At 40.6% G+C, this 23128-nt stretch overlaps 1 protein-coding gene across 1 annotated transcript in view; it reads left to right on the plus strand.

Moving 5' to 3' along the window:
* LOC135491400 (reversion-inducing cysteine-rich protein with Kazal motifs-like) overlaps positions 1 to 23040 on the plus strand; it is a 44806-nt gene extending 21766 nt beyond the window's left edge. The window contains exons 4-21 of the mRNA XM_064777244.1: positions 5684 to 5758; positions 8228 to 8347; positions 9028 to 9109; positions 10112 to 10297; positions 12168 to 12298; positions 12983 to 13132; positions 13424 to 13694; positions 13871 to 13967; positions 14265 to 14404; positions 14549 to 14689; positions 15336 to 15524; positions 16184 to 16306; positions 16766 to 16847; positions 17124 to 17278; positions 17493 to 17617; positions 17789 to 18020; positions 18250 to 18458; positions 18603 to 23040. Of these exons, the coding sequence (XP_064633314.1) occupies positions 5690 to 5758; positions 8228 to 8347; positions 9028 to 9109; positions 10112 to 10297; positions 12168 to 12298; positions 12983 to 13132; positions 13424 to 13694; positions 13871 to 13967; positions 14265 to 14404; positions 14549 to 14689; positions 15336 to 15524; positions 16184 to 16306; positions 16766 to 16847; positions 17124 to 17278; positions 17493 to 17617; positions 17789 to 18020; positions 18250 to 18458; positions 18603 to 18815 (2715 nt within the window). The 5' untranslated portion in view covers positions 5684 to 5689 and the 3' untranslated portion in view covers positions 18816 to 23040. The remainder of the gene's footprint in view (positions 1 to 5683; positions 5759 to 8227; positions 8348 to 9027; positions 9110 to 10111; positions 10298 to 12167; positions 12299 to 12982; positions 13133 to 13423; positions 13695 to 13870; positions 13968 to 14264; positions 14405 to 14548; positions 14690 to 15335; positions 15525 to 16183; positions 16307 to 16765; positions 16848 to 17123; positions 17279 to 17492; positions 17618 to 17788; positions 18021 to 18249; positions 18459 to 18602) is intronic.
* Positions 23041 to 23128: the final 88 nt, after the last annotated feature.

Here is a 23128-nt window from a genome sequence, read left to right on the forward strand (position 1 = left end):
GAAGAGCAGTGCCGCCTGATGATGATCTTTTGTAACATTTTACTCTTGGATTGATTGGAAGATTCTAGAGTACAATAATGCTAACACGATGCACCAACAACCATAATTCTGCAGTATACTAAAGAGCTATCAAATCCTGATGAATATTGCAAAAACACTCGACTGCATCTTTTGACCTTTGTCTAATCTCGACACGGGAGGATTAACTGTGCGTCGTACTGGCGACCAATGCAACTGTCAATCAAAGTCCATCAAGCTCGACGATCGATTGGCATCTCACCATAACAGTAAATATCACTTTCCACGCTCCCCGAGGTGGGCATGTGGGGACCCGAGCACTAACGCAATGACGAGATGAACCTGCGGGTGTTTTTAGCTAAATGATAAAGGATCCTGAGCGGGATTGAATTCACTGTCACTGAGTGTTCCACATCATGGCCCAAGAGATTACTTTGTTTCCGAGACTTTTTATGAAGTTTTTCGGGATGAAAGGAATTAATAAGATTATGAGACAAGCCCCTTTCTGGGGTACGTTTATCTTGCTTCGTGAGGCAGGCTTATTAGTTAGAGGCACAGTATTGACCCCTGATGGACAGGCCTCCCAGGGGAGGGGGTACCAGGAGGCTGAGCTGGTGACAACGTTATGACAAAATCATACCATACAATTACAACCTTTGTGAGCCATGAAATAATTTTTAACAAGGAGATATTGGCATGATCATGACGATATGAGAAAAAAGTTCTAATTGTCGCGGCCACTAGGGAAATGAGATGCTGTCCCTTCAGGGAGGCAGTTGTATACTTTCAGTCACTTAGTTTTCAAGACAAAAGGCTTGATATCATCACCTCTTAGCAGAGAATTATGTCATGGTGTGACAGGCAGAATTGACTTAGCTTCAATGTATGGGGAGGAGGGAAATGGGTACATGTCCCAAAAACATATGACATTACCATTCATTGGAAAGCTCTTAATCAACACAATGCAATGGTTCCTTTTGTTTGGGCCATGATTTCTTCATTCCGGGCTGAATTATTCATTTTCTGAGTCTCTCTGTCTTGAGGGGGTTAAGAGCGATGCACGAAGCCATGTGCATTTATGGTAGCCTCTCTGCACCAACTGATCATTTAGAATAACAACAACTCATAATAATGACACGTTATCATTGACAGTAATGAAGTAACATTTGCTCCCGTGTAAGGCCAGGTTGTCAGTCATTTCAATTCGGAGATTTTCAATAAGGCACAAGGCACTGAAAGTGGCGATCTAGTCGTAACGATGCACCTGGTCGAACCCTGGCGAATAATGGACAAAACCGTGACCAACAGCCGTGGCGGAAATGAAACTGGTTACAAAATGGAAAGTGTGTTTGGCGAGTTACGCAGAAATCAATGGCGGGTAGAAGTATTGGCGATTTATTGATTGCAAGAATAACCACGGGGTCATTTAATTGACAGCACATGTGTGTTGACGTTGATATGGAGCGATTGAAAGAACTTGCTCGTGTTCGAATGATTCTTTCTCCTTCCTTGCGAGTGTGTACCTAGTAAACCCCGTGAGGATTAAGATACAAAAATAATCCATTCCGTTAACAGAAAATCGATGCGAGCTGTAAAATGCATTTGGGATTCAGGCGTTAGTTAATGTTTTATTTTCATGCACGATAATTGACCTGTAACAGGACCACAATGGAGGCTGCATAGAGAAGTCATGTGCTAGCATTGTTGGTCCTTGCTAGCTTGAGATGCCTTGCTGGCGCTGCTATGTCTGGGGACAAAGCCTGAAGCTTAAAAGCCAGCTTGTCCCATGCTCATAAGCGGACTTGTTTATAAACCCTTGTATACAATAACTTGTTTATAAACCCTTGTATACAATGACTTGTTTATAAACCCTTGTATACAATGACTTGTTTATAAACCCTTGTATACAATGACTTGTTTATAAACCCTTGTATACAATGACGTACTTGTTTATAAACCCTTGTATACAATGACTTGTTTATAAACCCTTGTATACAATGACTTGTTTATAAACCCTTGTATACAATGACTTGTTTATAAACCCTTGTATACAATGGCGTCAGGGTAGCTGCATGATTATCAAGAGATCTTGCCTCATTCCCATCAGCTGTCATGTGAAATCGGCATGTCTAACTTCATATCTACAATCCCTTGGTAAAGCGACATCCATATTAATAACCTGGAAACAGTGTACATCATAGATTGTAGGATGTACACAAACTGACCAAGTTATGGTGAACTGGATTATACAGCTTGCAACGAAATGACAGTTAGTCGAAGTCAAATTATAAGTTCTGATGTGACCTTGTGATTTGTTTTAATTGGGCCTTTGAAGGTCTAAATTAAACTTCTTGAAGGAAGCCTGGTTGATGATTTTCAATGTCGTGCTGATGAATATTCTCACAGACAATGAAAGGTGATTTTCAGTACCAAAGAAATACTTTTCCAGTTTTTTTCTGCAACACCCTGTCACAGTGGTGGCATCTTCCTCTAGAATGAATTTCTCAATAGACTTCAAGCTGTCAGATGCGAATCAGAAAAAAAGCATTTCATTTCGAAGTCAGGGCAGATCTACGATTCCATTCAACCGAGTCATTTCCACGCCACGACATTTTCTGCGTACAATTCGTTTTTCGAATAAACCGAAAATGGATGCGTTCATGCTGATAAGCATCATTACTCAGGATTTAAAAATTCAATAAGAACTGATTGATTTAGTGATTGGGTTATTTGCATATTGGCTGCGGAATCAATGCCGCATGATTTGTCCTTCGTGTATTGACATTTTGCGGATTCGTATGCAGAAATGTTATGCAAACCTAAGGAATGCCGATACTTTTTTCTTCTTTCTTATTTTGAGTGGAGTTTGATTTCAGTAGGATATTCTCCTGATATTTTGTCTCATATCAATGAAATCACTGTTTTACATGAATGGTGAACTTCACTGCAATGGTGTGTATCACTTTCTTAATTGGACATGCCACTTATGGCCAAGTTGTCAATTCTAATGTTTCCATACTGACTAGGGTAATTGTGATGAAATATGTTAGGATGACTGGTATATCTAAGAGCAGATTGGCACATAGTGTCACCCCTTAAACAAATGAACTAGTTCATAAAACTTTCCATGCAGATTTAATCAAGAATACTCATCAGAGATTATCTCTTTGACAACAATGGCCGAAGGATTAACATCTGATGATTAGAGGTCTCATCAGTCGAGGTGTGGGCAGGTATTGTGATGGTCAAGATAACAATCTTTCTTAATGTCTACCCTTCGTCCAAATGCGTGTCTTCTTTACTGATTAGGGGGTTGCACCAAGAAGGTGAAAGGACAAATTTCCCCCAAGGAAATAAAAATCTTTCCATCAACTTCTATCGACTATGTCTGAAGTTGGGATTAAGTGGTCACATGACCTGATGGTGACTAAACCAATATATTTATCAAGATGCAGGAATGAAAGGACAACAATGGTTCAAGGATTTATTTCCGCCTAATTTGGGGTCCTCATGGAGGATGATTGACACAATGATGATGTTTATTTCAGTCTGATTCTGATGATGGAAATCATTCTTTGGGAATATAAAAACCGATAAGACATGCACAGGTTGACCAATGCTATTAACTCAAAAAGTGGGGTTACATTTGTGGCTTATGCTATAAGTCACACAAAAATTTACAAGTATTGTAATCATAAGAATCTCAATTTCAAAACTGATATCTTTTACATCGTCAGTTTGAGGGAAAACGACATCATGTTCTATCCCTTAGTCATGATCCCCCTACGATCTTCCTCCGGTCTATCGACTGGTACTGTCTCGTGGATGGATGGGACGGATACTGTGGAAACAAAGACCTGTTCTGGAGGTTGGAACAATAGATGGGTTTGATATCTGATGAGACAATGGTCCGTGTTAGTCATTCTTGGCCAGACAGAATTTTGTTTTATAGACAGGCAGATGATCTCTGTAAACCCATTATCACCAGGTGAGGATCTCATGTGCCCCTAGCTTTTTGAGAAAGGGTCATAGTGCCCCTTTTGAATCCTGTGGCCACCCCCTCCATCTGCAAAGTAATTCAATCCAATTATTTCTAAGGTGGAGACTGAAAACCAATAAAAATGTGTCAAATGATAAAAAAAATCAATGTTATCATGTTTTATTCAGTGTGACAGCGATACAAAGTATAATTTCCAAAATCTGAAATTCTGATGTGATCTGTCGATGTCTTCAAAACTGACGTTAGTGCCACAAGCGTTTCCGCTTCAATTTGTGTCATCATAATCTACATATCAGGCCCATCTGTATCTGTCACGTTTTCACACACCTTCTCAAGTGTACAATCAAAATTCATGTTTTGCAATATGGTTTCCGCTGTTCCCAAGTCGGGCCGGTGAATGGTCCAGAGTTTGACGTTTATGTGCTGTGAATCGGAAGAGGTGTCAATTTGAGAATCAAGATTCTGATATTTGTCTTGATTGTGCCTTTGTCTTGCGAGGGTTTCATTCAACCTGGAGGCGAAGATTGTACCATTGTTGTCTTGTCATTTGGGGTATCTTGCTCAAGGACCAGTGATTTTTCATTGACATATAGTGGTAATATAGCCCAGTAATGATATTTTGACCAAAATTGATGGAGAATAATTCATCGTTTGTTCGCAATTGGCACATCACAGGTAGCAAAATATGAGTCAAGGTGAAGTTTGTTTGACTGTTTTGAAACAGAACCTTCTCTTTGAGGCCAAGTCCCCAAACCAGTGCCTCGCATAGTTATGAACATGGCTATGGCCTTTGCAGTCATACAATCACCCATTCAGACCAACTAACTACCCAAATGGGAGCAACCACCAGCGTGGTTAATTGGGTATATATCCACGAAACCATCCAAGGAATAATTGGAAACCCCCTTTGACCTTCATCATTTCCAAATGAATCAACTCGATATTTACAAGAGATCTCCAAGTAATTGAATTAGAAATTGAAACTTAATGGGAGCCGCAGCTCGGCTCACCTCCTGAGAGTCGATTCTGCATATCAGTAATATTATGGGTCATTTCATCACGCTGGTGTCGATGTATTGATGAGATATTAAGTGGCCATTTGAGGGTTGAAGTGCTTTCTGCATGTCGCTTTTAACCCATTAGAGACCGACGTGGATCTGAGCAAGATACTCTGGTTTCATCAATCTTCAGAGATTTCCTTCTGGGTTTCTTCAGTATAACCTGGATGCAATACCACATGAAAGATATGAATCATTCTGTGTGCTTGCACCACCCTTATTGTTTACAGTTCCACCATTTGAATGGGGTTAATGTTCCTTATTGTCATGATATCATTACCAGCGAGAGAAACACTGAGGGGAAAAACCCTCATCCTCGCCTTCTATGTTCCATAATTGGGAAAACTGTAAAACGTCGCCAAGTTATTAGCTACGTAGCCATAAAAATGCAGGATGTCAAATCAGGCTCACTGGGATGAAATATGTCTATCGGATTGATCAAGCATTGTTAGTGCGTGCTTTGTAGGGCTGCTGTATATATCTGTCCTTGGAGGTAACAAACTCAAACTTCGTATACAAACTTTACTTGATTCCAATATTGATAGGAGTAGAAACTTTTGACTATTGATAGGAAATCTAATCTAGATTGTTTGTGTTGTTCTTGTAGGTGCTGATGCAGGACACTCTCATGATACAGAGACAGAAGTTGGCCGAAGTCGCACAAGATTGTCCTTCCCGAATGGTAAGTAAATCTCTTTTTAAGTGTTCTTCGTCATTCACTCTTGCATCGAAATGTGTATCACTGCAGATTCGAGAATTGCACACCATGTAGACTCAGTGACTCCATGTACCCTGCATGGCATAATCAGCCTGTTGTGGCACAATCACTATAGGTCTAGAAAGTCTCCTCTCTTGATGGACTTTGCACTTTCCCTGGAATGAGGAGATTCGCTGTGGAAAAGGCCATGAATGTCACTTCCTGAGGACCTTGACCTATTCCACTTGCTTGGGGAGACAAACTAGGTTCTCCCCGGTTTTGATCCGAAGCACTTTTGTGTGTAAGATCAGTGATCCTACCAACTGGGCTGTGGAGCTCCTTATTTGTCAAAATCTTGGTCCTTGAATATCTTAATCTCTGTTGAACTGGTGCAGGTTTTCAACAGAGAAATAACACAGTGACACTAATGACCTTGCACGAGGGCTTCAACATCCCACTAATAACAAGTATTGTTAAGTGCTTTAGTCACAGATCTGTCCTGAAGGAGATGACAGTAGGGGTGCTCAATCTGATTTACATACTGTCCCACCCAACCCATCTGTCCCTGCAGAGGAGACAGGCTCCGTAGGACCTTCAGGCAAGGACTGAAGGGCTTGGTGGGAGGTCTTATTAGTTGTTTGTGATTCTAGTCCTCAAACCTATTCAGAGAGGGATAATAACTACAGTAGTCTGTAGTAGGCTTCGTAACCAGTCTTAGGCTTCTTGTCTCCAAAGGCTTTGATGGTCAATATCCCATCCTGTTGGTACATGTTGCATTCTTGTCTTGTAACAACACTGAATGTGATCAGTTGAACATGAGATCTCGAGCTTAAACTTTTAAGCACTCCAGTTTAAAAAACCGCTGATGAAAGTTGGTTAGCTGGTATATTGACCTAATGTTTGTCTCAATTTTGTTCTGGAGGCTTTTCTGGAGATTTACAAGAAATGCTGGAAAAATATTGTCACAATGAATAGGATTAGCCGCATCAACATTACTAATTAAAACTACAACTAATTGAAGGATTTATCAACGGAAGGTTATGAAGAATGATCTTGAATATGTTTTCTTAGTTTCTGTGGATTATCGTTCAAATTTATTCTAAAAATGTTGATAATCCTTTGTAAACATTAAGAATAATCAAACTGATGAAGGATAAGTTACCAAAACAGGTCCAGTTTGTCATCTTGCTGAAGGCTTATGGGAAGTTTTGCTATCTTGTTTTGTATCTCAAATTTTCTAAGAAAGTGTCTCTGATTACTCATCATGTTGCAACGCAGATCTTTTTTCGCAACTCCAAACAATCAAGACAAGAACAATGAGGATATTTTTTTGAGATTATCGAAGGAAACGCCATCCGTTCATTAACAAAGCTTTGTTAACGAGAAATCACAAAGATGGTTTCGTAATAATTTTCTCCAATCGAGCGTTTATATTTTGATAGAGGCTCTACGGACACATTCCAGTGATCATGCAGCTCCCGGGTACAAAGCCATGGAACAAAAACTCCATTACTCTGGGTGTTAACTGTAGAAATACAGTCATGGACGTCACATCTGGCCATGGAATTACGGAGAAGACTCCCAACATTGTCTTGGGATTGGTACCATCCTGCGAAGACTTGAACAACCTCGGGGAGATTGGCTGCAGTTCTTAATTTGACGCACCTCAACATTTTCGTTAATTTTTAATCAAAAATAGCCCAGGGTAGAGTTGCATCTCTTAACTTGACTCAATTAACTGCACTAATGTCGTCTAAACCGGTCATCTAAAAAGTCTTAAATCAATTTTCATTTCTGATTGAAATTACTGCACAATGCCTTATTAAGACTTGTGAAAAATTGAAAGAACAATGGTCATAATTGACACCAATTGCAGCTGCGATGTTCTTATGTGAAATTCTGTGAAATTTTTCCCTGGAACCAGTTTCGGATAAAAACTGTCCTCTTCAACTAGACGGAAATGTAATGTTTTCATATGAAAAGGGTTGATATCATTAATTCACATATCAAATTCATGCATCACTATCAACCATGTTGATCACAATATCGTTGATTGGATCCACGATGTTATCTAAATATAATCCGCAATCAATGCGTGATCCACTTGGGGGTGTTCTGTAAACACTGCCCCTGACCCTCACTAGGAACAATAGCCTGTGACTCAAGCCTGGGATGCTCGGTCATTGTGCAAACAAGCTTTCCACTTGCATTTGACCTTGGTCAGAAACTGAACTTTTGCTTACTTTGTTTGAGAAAGAAAATATTATCAGAGGGCAAGCTTTTGAGCAGAAAATGAATAACACTTTTTCGTGTCCGGTCCGTATCTTTGGTATATAGATATTGCCATGAGAAACAGAAAGGTCTTATTTGTGGGGCATTTTAAAGTTAAGTGCAGACTTTGTATAATGGAAATCCTTGATTTATAGTCCTTTTCTCTTTTTTCTTCTTCTTCAGACTGCTCTCTTCCAATGTTTACATCAGCAGTATCCAGGAGCGAGACCTCTGGCCGGATGGCCAGGCAAGTTGTGCTGCCCCCTGGCTCTACAGACAAGCTGTGAGCAGAGCTGTGAGGGGGTAAGTTCAAGTCTTACTTGACCTCTGCTCTTCTTCTTCTTCAGGATTCACACTTTTGTCACTGTGGTTGGGCACCAATTGGGTTTATTGGCAATTCAGCCAGGGATGATGAGGCAATTAATCAGAAGCTACTTATGTTCTTTACTTTTGTTTCTTACTTGGATGGGGCATTTTGACAGTTCTGGCATAGGCAACAGAAATGTCAGTTTCACGTCTCAAATACGATGTGGCCGTCGTACCTCCAATGTTGACCGAGACTGGACCTGGCACATGAGAAGCATACCTCACGAGAGTCTTAATCAAGACAAATGAGTTGGCTAAATGAGTTTGTTTGGAAACCATTACCCTCATAATTGTCCTCGGAATCTGATGACTCCCATTTGGCACTTGTAGCCAGCTTGGACTATGGACTGTTGGTTAATCAATCTCCTCAGCAAAGTGCATGATTTGGCTACGGAATAAGCAAGTAGTGATGTAAACCAGGAAGTTGGTGCACTGGTTGTTCATGAAGATGTCGTGTTAAGTTTCACCATGACCACCACAAGTGTAATCAACTGGGCAACATTACTTTAAACTTGGAAGGTTTGTGTACAGTCTGGTTCCCTCACTACCAAGTGTAGGTCAGCTGAGTACCAGGCCCTTGGCCTCTTGTCTCAACACCAATCCCTTTTACTCCACAGGCATCTTCCAAAACTGATATCCGAGCAGTCTGTCATAAAACGCGGGAAGCCAGCTTACACCACTGTATAGCTAAACAAGAAGGTAAGAAAGGGTTAGATAAAAATCAAAATCTTGGTGTCGTTTAAAAACGTTCCCGCTGAATTAGTTGACTTTGAATGTAAATCTTCTAATAGTGGTTATGAGTGAGTGAGAATCAAATAGTGGTTACTTTTTTGTTTTTTTCCTGTGAATATCAGACTCAGTCCATAAATTTCCATTTGTTTGCAATGAAGCCCAATGAGCCAAGTCTCAATTTATAAAAGATTGCCGATGTGACTCCCATGGTGGAAAAAGCAACCCTGACACTCATTAAGAAAATCAATTTTAGAAAATGGTCATTGTGGGACCGGTATAATTTCAAACCAAGGTGAAAGTGGAACTATATTCTGATAAACTGGGTACATTTATAGCGATTTAAGAGATTTCCTCTGGGTGGAATGTCTCGCCGTTATGAACACATTTAAAAATCTCATATTGTAAATTTATCGCATACAGACTCATTTCGTTGCCTATTGTGACAAATTGGGCAATTAGGACCGCCCCAAATTTGACAGCTGTCTTGACGGTATTATTCAGGATCAGGTTGTTTGACTTAAATGCAAGGCTATCGAGATTAATGAGGTGTTAGTGTTTGGCGGTGTTCAGCAGGTTGTTTTAATACAGAACAAGAAATAGTGTGATGTCTTGTGCATTTTGCAATGCAATGCTGTTCCTGATAGCGTGCGAGGCCTTCAGTCCTTGGGTATGGCACTTTAACAATGGCAATTTTGGCCTGTGGCAAGGTCGGTTTACGGATGGAGTAGCTTGTGGTCATCTTATATCTACAAACACTGGTCTTCGGGTATTCCATGAGTAGAGGGATTTTGCAGCAGGTCTTTTAGTCGTAACCAGAAAAGAAGTAAGGAACCTTTCACCGGCTCAAATAGCTGCTGTGGATTCCCTGCTTACTAGAGTCGAGTGTCGCCCTGCAATCAGTACCATTGGTTGTTAGGCCTACTATTATTTAACAAATTCCACATTCAAGTCAATCTTCATCTCCTTCAGAAGTAAAATGTTGCAACGTGGCTCCGACGGATCCGTGCCGTTGGCTGTGTCACTCGTTGATCCTCGACGACCAGGGAGTGTCATGGGACCAGAAGCAAGCAATACGTCATCACTGCCAAGAGAAGTTTACAAACATTCTAACGTGCGTTCAGAATCATACCAAGACGGAGAAGAACCCCATGGAAGGTAGGTTCAAAACGATATTCTGTCCCAAGTCCTGGCTGGTTTTAACTTAACCTTGTGTTAGTATGTTTCTGTTGATTCGGACCACTTACCCACATTCTCTGTGCTCCACCTCTGAGTCACCTGGAGCTGAATCAGTTTCTGGTTTGCGCTCAGTTCCGCAACGTTTCTTTTTCTGCAACGACTTTTTTGCGCACGTCCTTTACAGATAGCTAGTTTTGGTGCTTGACCATGACATTGTCATATTCTTTCCAACCTTTTTGAGTCTCAAATTTCTGTGACTTTGACAGCGGCTTATGGTCCCCTCATGTAAGCTCAAACATTAGTGATTACAATAGGAACTAGGAAGTCACATTAAAGATTAAAGTTTCATAACTCAGTTTGTATCGCTGCTTTCCTTGGCTGTCAGTAGCGACCAATGATGGCTGCCTCTTCGCCTTCTTAAGATTAGTTTGTATCGCTCGTTGTCTAACTCAAATATGACTAATGCACATCAAGGTTGTTGACAGCCTGCGTCCTTATTAAGTAATAAGCTGTCTGATTCATGCATAAAACTGAAAAGTGGAGGCGGTACAAAAAAGGATGAAGTAATCGTGATGGGAGATGCTGTGAGTCATCTGTGCAGAACGGAGTATCTCGCTGGTTGATCAGTATGCAACAGCTTGAGTGCATCACGAGAAGTCACCCATGACGAATGAGTAGCTCACGAATCACGACTCACCTTATAAGGACAGGGTGTGCCAGAAATTATTAAGACCACGCCAAATGTCCAGTGTTAATTCCGAGCTCATATACTCAGCATGAAATATCTGCAAAATCAGTTGTATAGATGTGATTAGGTTTTGTTGATTAGGGTCATGAGATTGAGTAGGCCGTGTTAATCAACTTGGGCTAATCAGAAATGGATACGGCCAATTTCTGGTTAATTTACGTCCTCAGTCATAGAATTCCATCAAATTGTTTGTACATTAGCTTCTGAAGTTAATGTGTTTGATAAATTTCACACTCAGCCTCTGATCTTCTGTTTGTATCAGTAGAATACAGATCTACAGTCAGGCCGCGATCTTCAAAATACCCTATCTAAAATCTTAACGCGGCCCATTCCATAAAGGGTTAAATTAAGGATCGTTTCCCACTCTGAGATCAACCTCTGCCGAAGCTGCTTGAAAATGTAAAAAACCTCACCACCATTAAAGAGTGGCATTTTTTAGGGAGCGTAATTTGATTACGACACCACATACCCGAGACAGTGCCAATATTGCATGGCAATAATCTCATTAATAAAGGCAAATAACTGAATTACAGTATTTTAACGTTCTCTGCACCAGAGCTGGTCTGTTAACGCTTTGGTTCCTGTTGCAGAAGGTTTTAGAAAATGTCCTCATCCTCTTTCAGTAACGAATGATAGTGATAGTCACATCCCTTTAATCCACTCAAACAGTATGTTATTGACTCCTGGGACATCTGCACATCTAGGTGTCATCCACACCTAATAGACGAGATGGTATTTAATTAACCGTGCCGCAGGTGCCTCAGGGGCCCCTCGTTGAAAATGGTTGGACAAATCATTGGGGTCGTTAAAGGAAGAACACTCTCACTGATGGTGTTGGTTCATTTGAAAGGTTAATTAGTGTTACAGAGTGGTGACCTTTCGAACATTGATTGCGATATACTATCAGTTTAGGCTGACTTCCTTTGAGAAAAGGCAAATGTTTGAAGATTTTGGCTTCCAAGGTTGGCTTTCAGCTTGCTATCTTTTCAAATTTCGATGTCCATATGAGACCTTTAGGACCTGGCAATAAAATAGAAATCCTCACAATGATATTGAATTAAAAAAGTGTTTGAATTGATGAAGGAATGTATGTCTTCCTAGGGTTACCGTGTTGTGAAAAAGCAGATACCCCAACTTGTAAAGAGACGTGCAAACGGGTCCTTGACACCAAGACTACCGAGAGAGAGATCGTGGATGAGTTGATGGTTGGATGTGGCCAGCCTGAAGTCATGGTAAGTTCACCTTGAAGTTCTGTGTACAGTTTTGGATGTATATTATACCACCCTCAAAACCCAACTGCAAAACCAGATGTTGGCTAAAGTACATCCAATAGTGATGATCGGCAGTGACACTTTTCCCCTTTAGTGTATCGTAATCAAAACCCAGGTGAAAGTTTCCTGTCGGTCGAGAGTTCACATCAGATGATTCAGAGATGGACACTTCAGAATCATTCGTATCATTGTTTATTCAGGCCAGAATGTCCACTCGGTTAGCTTGCACCACTTAGCTCAGTTATGTACTAAGCCCTTTCGACCAATTTGCCTCGAGCAATTCCACGATGCGTCTCCAATCTCGGTGGTAATCTTGTGATGCATCCACTGATCATCGGGTCCCTGGTTCCAATACCCGAGGATGAGTGTCCACTTTAGCTCCTCTAATAACACATGTCTGTGATATTGTTGCACGATGACCTATGATTACATTGTCGATCGGGAATATTGCTCGATTGTCTGCGTTACATTGGGAGATTAGGAAAACAATGGGGGCATTGATCTGTTTTGAGTCCATGTCGAGGCAGTTACTCGATCTTTAAGGGGAACTCCAATGGCTAAAACAATGTACAATATGATTTCTAAGTGGTTTGATCTCGACCCCAAATGGCAAAAAAGAAATGAATGAATGAATGTATCTTGCAGACTCTCTCGCCAATGTGGGCATGTTTCCTGTCCAATTCGGGCAAGCAGAAGACGGAGGAAGAGCCAGCAAGAGCCCTTGGTATGGATGGGGCAAAACTTCACTGCTGCTCCAAGGCAGTGACGTCTGCATGCAGGGAGTCTTGTGTGAAGGTGAGTTGCAGTGAGGCATGGCATATGTCGATAAAAGCAAGAGGGATTTGCGATGTTGTCATGATATCAATTTAACCATGACCGCTCTCAGTCCTGTTCGGATCAGGCAGAAGTTGTCGTCTGTCATGCCTCCTTGTCATCGTAAGCTGGTCAGGGATGCAGGTTCTCAATGGCTTGAGGACTCCTTCTTCAGGGTGTGATAGATCTGATCATGTCATCAATTTGTATATGTGTCTGGCTCTACAATCTGTTTTCAAACACAGTATAATAGAAGTCTTGAATCGTTTTCAGACGTATAGCAAAGTCTGGCACAATAACTGGAAGGAATACAGCGACAACTGCCACCAGAGCGAGGTGGCGCTCCGCATGTGCTTGAGCGAGGTTGACGAGCCTTGCAAGATGGGCTGCAGCGGCTTGAAGTACTGCAGTAACTTCAACCACCGTCCCACCGACATGTTTCGAAGTTGTAGTCTCAATGCTGACAAGTCTGCTCGAGAGTGGGTCAAGAAATGGGAGCAAGGCAGCATATCAGCGATGACACAGGTCGACGTGTCATCAGTTGGTGAGCAACTATTTTCCTATAACTTGTTAAGATTTAGGAACATAGCAACCATTGTAATCTTCTGTAAACTTCTTATAACTGTCTATGCATAGGCCTGAGGCGTCCCTTGATATGATCCTGGAGCTGGCTCATTTGTCCAAACCCGACTTTTATGATATTCACGTTCTCTATTGCAGATGTGAGTAAGTGTCACCCTGATGTGTGGAAGGCGATTGCTTGCGCCTTGGCCATCAAACCATGCCACAGGAAGTCGCACAGCACCAGTATATGCAAGTACGTACCTTTTATACAATACTCCTTTGAGGCCTTTGAATCAAAACCATGGTCTGCAGAAGTCGGAACAAAATTTCCAGATTTTGCATCCGGTTACGCAAGCATTATGATAAGTTACAGATGTCATCAAGCCATAATCAGGGTATACTAATTCATGCGCATGTGTGACCAAATGCAAAATCTGGCTATTTTGTTCAAACTTTTGCCGACTGATTCAATCCATACTTAGTATAACTTAAAGGTATACCAGACTTTCGGTGATAAAAAGGTTTCATCAGTGTTTTGTCTTCCTTGCAGGTCGAGTTGTATTGAGTTGCTGGAACAATGTGTCAAAGATGATGAGAAGGTGGATGGAGCTTCAGCGACTGTCTTATGTAACCTGCTCACACCCAACGATGAAGGGGTTGAACCTTGTGTGTCTCTCTATGACTACTTGGGTAAGTGATTTGAACTCCTGCACTGCCTGTGATCTATTTATGACCTCTATATTTCGGTTTACGATATTCGAGTGAACAACTTCACTGAATCACAGCACCTCACTGCTGTTCAAAGAAATATAGTTCTGTGGTATTTATTTCCAGAGCCGAGTCCATACCGATACAATGTAGCAGAGGTGACGAGGCCGTGTGTGCCTAATCCTTGTAACGGGACGGATGTGTGCGTCATTAATAGGAGGCACTGCAAGCATCCGCAGATATGTCCTGCTTATGTTTGTAAACCAAGTAAGTCTATTTCATTCAAAGGATCTGCCATTTGAAGTGAAGTTGCTGTTGCCCAAAGTCACAGACGATTAGTCAGTGTCTGATTATGTTTTCATGACACCAACCATTCGACTCCCCTTTAACAGAAATATGTTTTGAGGACTCTGAATCCAACTTCATTCCAACATGTTTTGATCATGCAAACTTTTCATCATAGAATCATCCTCTTCATTTGGTCTTCCCGAGGGAAGTGGGAGAGGTTGGTCATCCATCATTTCATCATTGGAAGTCATCTCACCCTCAGTAGAACAATATCGTTATGCATTATCTGTTGTGTTCAGTAAACTGTCTTTGTCCAAGTAATCATGGAATAGAATTCCCATTTCAGTTTCATCTCAGCTTAGACTAAAAACGTATTACGCTTTATGTACAAGTTGTGTGCATATCATTGTTCTGTTTGGACTGAAACTAAGGGGTAGACCACTTGGGGTTTCATGATGGATGATCCTTTGTATTATCTGCTTTCTCTTTTCCATTTTTCATGGCCAATTATACATATTGTATTTTGTACATATCTAATATACCCTGCTGGTGTTGGTAATATTGATATGTTGGGGTGTTGATATTTCTAAGAATGTTTGACCTTGACTTTGTCCTTTACTTTAAGGTTGCCCACTTGGTGAATTATCTACTCTCCACATTCCCCTGGGGTCGCACGTCCTCGTGCCACTCGGCTCCAACATGCAGAACTGTCACCGCGTGTGCCGGTGCGGCCGTGATCACACTCTCGATCACTGTGTGTCGCTACCGTGCCCAGAACTGAAGCAATGTAGCCTGCCTTCAGGACAAACCACAGGTAAGTCGTCAAATAGCTCCAAACTACCCGGTTGCCAGACAATATCTAATGTTCGTGTACACTTTTGGATGCAGCTCTGTTGTGCCATCGATACAGGCACTCTGTGATAAACATTAGTGCAGCTGGCAGTAACTTTCACGTATCTCCTCCTATAAATCATTCAATAAGCCATCAACCCTCACTTGTACATTCTATAACAAGCCGGGGGATGTCCTATGTGATCTATTTCACGGTAAACTGAAATGAAACGGCTGTGCATTGTAGGTGGTGGTGTATTAGTTCCCTCATCCTTCTTATTCTGAATCAAACTATGGCAAGTGCAGTCTCTATCCAGGCGGCGGAGTAGTAGCCAACGAAGGCTACGGAGGAATTAAGTCACAATTGGTCTATTGAGTGCGTCAACATGAACTTATGATGAGTTAATAATGTGTAAATGAAATAAGGTCTCCTTCCACGGGCTGGCTTACAGGTCTTAATGATTTCTCACGAGGGTGCTCGTGGCATTGATACTAGATGTTTGACAATAGGTGCTGGGCGCTGAGGGTTTTGACTTAACCCTTGAAGGTCTTTATCTAACAATTTTAGAAAATTTTATGATATGATATATGTTATGTTTTGATATTACTCTTGATATCAAGCATTTTTAATTCCATTTTCAGCTCATAATACAATCTTGACATTCGGCTGCAATAAATGCATCTGCCATCATGGTAAAATGTTGTGCAGTAGTCGCGACTGCCACGGACTTAAGTCGGGGCCAGGGAGGAAATACCCCTCAACAGGTAAGTTGCCATAGAAACTGTCAACAAAACACTCAAATTAGCTTCGTTGGTTTCGAGTTTCACCAATCGGTTACAGAAGGTGGACTTGATCAGTTGTCTGAGGATGGGAGTTAGCTGTTTCCTTCCCATGGGTGGGGAACATGATGCCCGCCTCCCACGGGCAAGGAACATGATCCCCGCCAATCCATTATGAAGCTCATTTATAACTGTAAATAGGTATAGGAAGGTGAAACTAGAATATAAACAACACTTAGATTGGCACGACTAGTTAGTCAACTTTGCGAAACAACATTATGTGACCATTTTGGATTCAGGAGAATCTGAAAGACCTCTAAAGTGTTCATAAAAGACTTGTTTGGTCCTGCCACCTTGTTTTTTAGTGATCAAACTAAGGGATTTTCGTTTCTATTCTCATGACTTGAAAAACCAGGTTTTTAATCAGGCTATTTCATTTTGCAGGTCTACCTTGTAATTGTACAACAGAATACCTCCCAGTGTGCAGTAAAAATGGGCGCACATATCCAAGTGCTTGTTTAGCAAGGTGAGAGTTGTCAGCCAGTGTAATGTCAGTTGGTCAGAAGCTGTAATAGTGGACACACTGCACAATTAAAGTGGATGCTGTCGTCGAACCTCAAGATTACTGCTGTATGAAAAGCACTTCCATCTCATGACTTTAGTTTTGCCGTCAAATTCTAAGTGTTGATACTATCAAAAACAGGGGACGCTGTGAAGATCTTGCATTGAAGCCTCAGGTGACAATCTGACTGTGTAACTTCCCTTTTAATGAAACCGTCAAATTTCCTTTGTTTTCTTGCAGATGTTTACAGTTACGAGACAGCCAAATGAAGTCCGGGGAATGTCTCCTGAATAATCCATGCTCGCCAAACCCCTGTCAATCAAACGAGAGGTGTTTTCCAAGACGGCAGACATGTCTCAGTGCAGATGCTGGAGACTGCAAGCAATATGAGTGTGGTAAGTCAATGGAATACCAGCGAACAGATTGCCGAAATGTCTTCGTCACACTGATTTTCAACTGAAATAGTTGGCCGGACATTGTTGCTAATCCGTTCAGTCAGGACACCCGTGACTGCATCGCCTGTCATTTTATCTACTTTTGAGTGTCTTGAGGATTCTCTCATGTTTTAGATACCCAGTTTAAGTGATTGTATATTGTTGTGTTTTGCAGTTGAGGACCATGGTCGATGCAAACGCCATCACGACCCAGTGTGTGATACCGAGGGGTTGGAACATGTTAATCTTTGCTCACTTGTCGCGAAAGGCAAGAAGTTGGCCTATAGAGGTCACTGCAGGGTAAGTAATGAAGATGTACATGTCACCTGCTTTTTTGCTCACCTCGTGAGCCTATGCAAATCCAAATATTTTTTTCACGTGTTTTTTTCTGCTCAAAATGAAGCAACATCATCAGTCCCAAAACATTTTTGACCACCCACCCATATCTCATACCATGCTTTTCCACTCCAGCCTGGCTGCAGAACACATGGCACAGTCTGTGCCCACAACGGCGAGACGTACCCAAGCGAGTGTGAGGCTCTTGGTAATGGCGTCACGATTGATTACGACGGGCCATGTATCACTGTCGGGCAATATTCTGCAGCGAAGGGTCAGTACAGTTGCAGGAAAGTGCGTTGTCACAAGAAGCGACATTCTGCGTGTCATGGAGTGGTGCCTCCTGGGGGCTGCTGCCCTGTTTGTGGTAAGTAAAGTTAACCCGCCTAGGTAAAGTGCTTAAAATGGTTGATATAGTTTGAAAGATTTTACAAATGCGAAATCCTTCAGAAAAAAATTGACATATCCGTCAGTTCTTAAAGACAATACTAAAACAGGAGAAATGTTGTAATTGAGAGAAATGTTAGTTATGGAGCATTATTTGGTATCCTGGGTATACACAAATTAAATAACTGACAATTTCGTCATAATTTCAGGTGGAATCATTAGAATATTATTCAGCAATAAGTTAGCCGTGACGGTTGCCAGCACCGCCAGAGTGCCGCCGATTTCAGTCCAGAACGTGACGCAGCAGTTGCGACAACATCTGGTGGTTGCCGAGTGTGATGTGTTCGGCTACCTCAGCATCGAGAACGAGTTAGTCGTGACTGTCGTTCCAGTTTCTATGACGCCTACAGCATTGCAGGTAAGTTGGGTTGGCTTGATTTCAATGAGTAAATCCTTGAAGTTCAAGTACTCTATTAGTCTATGGTTCTTTTGATATACTCTTGACATTGTGCTCTCAGCCCTTCAGTTCTTACTCTACAACTTTCCCATCTTGATATTTCAGGTTGAAGCTTGCGTGAGTGAAGCAGAAAATCTCGGATCTCTCTTCAAGCTCTCGAGTCCGATGCTCACACTTGATGTATCACTCTACCCGTTTCTCACGACCACGGTCCACACGTCTCAAGCAGCCCAGGCCAGCAGTGCAGCAATCTTATCATCCTCACGCATTGCACTAATGACTTTCATACAAATCATCATCTGTTTATGGTGGCGGTAGGGTCAGTTCTGAAGTTCGTTTTAGCCTAAGTTCACAGGATTCCTTTTCCTTGCTATTTGAGCTGTTTCCCTGTATTATGCGGTCAAATCTTTTTCTATCATCTCAACATTTGACCGAAGCAAATTTAGCTTCGTTATCTGTGATGTCTTTATCTTGACTGTGACAAGGAATTGTTTGCCTCCTTATGTCAAAAATAGTACCGGGAGGTACACAAAATTGTACTTCTTATGTACTTCCTCGACGAGAACTAGAGGTAAGTTTTGTGAACTTAGGCTGAGATAAACTTAGGCATAACTACTATACCACCCCAGGAAGGAAATGGACTCTTCTCTTGGGATATAATTCTGCAGATGGCGAGGTGAGGCCATTCCAGTCTTGGGTGTATCAGTAGCTATTCATTTGCTGTTCACAATCATTCTTCGATTGTGATAGACATTAAAGGATTTGTAATTTCTATCTTGGTGATGTGCAGATTTTATAAAATATGATAATGTCCCAAAGAGATAAGTTGTCGTCTACCTTCAAATGTTGAAATTCATCATATGGGAAGTCTAAGGTCTAGATATTTAGACAAGTTTTATTGAGTGGCAGGTCCTTTTGTGTGTCTCACAGTTCACCATCTTATATGCATTGTCATTATTTTCCATGAAAATCGTCATAATATTAGTTGTATCGTTGGCCAAATGCAGTTCATTAGCGTAGTAAGTAACTAATTCCTGTGTTGGCAATTGATGTTTTGAACCAGAATGATATTACCCCTAGGTAGGCTTATTGACTTATTTCTGTGACTTCAGAGGTGTTCAGGGAACACCCACCCTGATCGAGCATGGTGTTTTTGGATATAGATGTTGGGGAACTTGTAGGTGTAGTCTGGCAAAGACAGGGTGAAATAGATATGAGTGTTTATTTGCAAATCTAGTCCAGATACAATTGTAAAGGTTGTCCTTTAAGTTAGAGCTGAGGGGCGAAAAACATATTCGATAAGGTGTTGGTATATAAAGAGTGTAGCAAAGACAGCTTGTATCTGAAATCTATCGCCAGCAGTATTCTGCTGGAAATATGTTAGTTTAGTGATGAATCATGGCAAAGGTGATACCTATTCAGCTGTCCATATTATACAGGGTACAAGTGACGTACTTGCAAGGGATGTGTATATACAATTTCTTGACAATCAAGACGACAGACAGGGTACAACAAAAGATTTGTTGCAACATTTGAAATTCTCCGCCGATTTAGTAAATGTCAATATTTTCACTTTGATGGCTGATTTCAAACATTTTCTATTATCAATATTCATGTTGCTGTCGCTAGTTGCAGAGACATTCAATCAGTATCTCTCCTTTGTGGAAGACCGTCAATCATTTGCAGGAGACCTTTCGACAGTGATCGCAGGTTGCAGCTTTGAAAATAACATGTTGCGTTGATAGCACCCAAGCTATTGCTGATATGGAACGATGAATATTGCAACGAAGTCGGGAATTTTAGCGAGATGTATAGATTGAGGCCTCCTATAGCCTCACAGCAAGTCTATCTGGTTCTGTGTGGATGGCTTTTGATGTAATTCAGAGGAAGTGACCGACCGGATAACATAATCCTGTCTCCTAGGGATATTCTATGTAATTCCTATATAAAAGCATAATCAATCATGAACAAGGTTTCACAGAAAAGGTTACAATTACTTTTGATTTCATCTGGCTGGAATCTGGTAAATATAGGATCTTACTTGATAGTTATTCAAAATCAAAAGTGTGTGATGTTTTCTTTGACACCTAGTATGTACATGATAAACAATGCAAGTGGCAATGCAACTGTTATAAATGTTAGGTAAGCTTAATTTCTGTGCGTATTAGTTGTCTTGGAAACGCTTCATTCATGGTTTATATTTTAGTTGTAAGTTCTTGGCCTGGCAGCCGGACGTATTCGTAGCTTGATAAATGGTTCTTGGGCTGATGTTGAACAGTTGGATTCAAGCAGGCAACAGAATTATGTGAATCTCAAATCCCTGGATTTCTTTCCAGTTGGCCTATTCGTGTAGTCGTGATATCTTTCAAAACATTTAATGATATTTTAAGACAGCTTTGAGATGACCTATCAGGATAACACTATGTGTATTGCAACAAAATTTGCCGTATCAATCATTGTTTACAATGAATATGTTTGGAATGAACAACTTCGGCCCATAGGCACTCCGGTTATGTCTGTAGGAGAGTATAGTCCATGCTTAAGCTAGTATTTTAAGTTAAATTCAAGTGATTGTACATAAATCATGATAATGACCTTGCATTTTAATATATTATTGTATACCATGGCTTTCTGTGTAATTTTTGCCAAAGTGTTCTGTATGTACAGGTCAACAGATGAAATGTAAATAGGGTGATTCATTGATGGGAGTTTGTAAGCGAAAAGTGTACATAGTTTTTTCGAGGTCCTCAGAGAGGGTTAATGAGCATAATAATTTAATTGATTCCGATTCAAAGATGAATGGTTCAGGCTATGTTTGATCATAGTAGTTGTTTCAGGACAATACAATTTGCAGTGTTTTTCTTCATTATCTTTTTAAACGTACTAACATGAGGATTTGCTTAGAGGGGGACTATAGGCAGGAACTAGGGGTCATTCGAATTGAATTGTATCACAGAAGAAAAACACTGATATTCAGCTGGTCAATTCAGTCGAAATCACTTTACTTTCCTTTGTTATCACAATCTAAATGAGTGGAATAGAAATTGTCTTCCAAAATGACTGTCTGGTTGAGTGTTGTGTCAATTCGTTGTCGAGCATTTTGTCAATTGGCTTTTCGTCCAACTTGGTGTTGTTATGTTCGTTGTGTACAGTTGCAGTCTGCATTATTCTCCATATAGTGCTTGATACTGATGGCATATAGTTTCATATTGGGATGCTGTCATATTGTAGCACTCAGTGACTTGGTTTGGGAGCTACATTGGGTTTCCACCCTATGGCACTGTTCGAATTCCAGGCTGGTCACCCATGGTCCTCCTAGGTCGAGTATACACAGTATATGCAGCTATATACCAGAGTTCCTCAGAAGAGGCCATGATGAATACGGCCAGCCATTTCAGACCATTACCATCTTGGACAACAGCCACTCAGTACCATTTCATGGGAATCATTTCAAACTATGACGATTTCAGACCATGGACCTCTGTGACTTCATGACCAATTTGGACCATATGACCATCTCGGATTTGGACATTTATATTCTTTTTGATCATGATTTTTTTAAATGTTCCGAAATGAAAGTCTTTCATGCTTGAAAATGGTCCTTTGAGATCCGTGGCCCAAAATGAAACTACCTGCCGAAGAGCTGATAAGTTTGCTTTGACAATCAATGGTTTTGGTGTTCATCATATATACAGGGTATAAATGTAATTCAAAAAATGAACATTAAGTACTGGCTTCTAGAAATTAATAATTTCAAGAATATTGACGCTATTCCGTACTCTATCGGTACTGTCCAGAAAAAAATGTCACATGTTGCACCTGCAACACAAGGATCTACTATTTCATCAGCACCGTTTGTATTACAGGGTTTAAAAATATGAAACCATATAATGGTTTCAATGTAAAACTTTCCTGTCAATGTTAATATTTCCAACTTTTTTTCAAAGGTGTCTGAGGTTTCTGTATAAAATAAATTTGACAATCTTTCATTCAAATATCTGTCTTTTACTCGACTTACTTTAAAAATTGACAATCATGGCAATTTGATTTTTTAGTGAGGTTTTCTTTGTCGGAAAATCAGGGTAATGTAGATTTGAAAAGTGGTAATTTTAATTCTTTTTTTTTGCCATTAGACGAAGTTAATCTTGAAAATTAAACATGATTCACTCAAATGATAGAAATATGTAAGGCCTTGACGTCTTTGAATTCTGTTGCATTTTATAATTCAGGCATAATTTTCAGACTTTCCAGGTGACCCCTGGAATAGGATTTTCTCGAGTTTCTTGATTGTAAACAATAAAATTGGAGAAACATGAAGAAAAAATATCTGAGTTATTGCATAATTGATGAAGAGGCATTATATGTTCTTCAAAGCTTGACATGCTTTTGAATTAAGTGACAATATATGTAACAGTATTTTCATTTATCCTGCAATTTTCTGAGCAATAAGTAATGACGGCATACAGGTGTTTATTTTATATATTAGGTAAATATTGTTCATGTATGTGCTCGAGAAAATAAAATGTTTTGTTATATAGATAAATTGGAAGTTTGTTTTTATTATTTGATTTTTGGTCTTGCTGAATGCGAATCTGGCAAAGCAAGGTGGGGGACGGGAATGAATCAAGCAG

This window comes from Lineus longissimus, chromosome 7 (genome assembly GCF_910592395.1).
Source record: "Lineus longissimus chromosome 7, tnLinLong1.2, whole genome shotgun sequence".
In the NCBI taxonomy this organism is placed as follows: Eukaryota; Metazoa; Nemertea; class Pilidiophora; order Heteronemertea; family Lineidae; genus Lineus; species Lineus longissimus.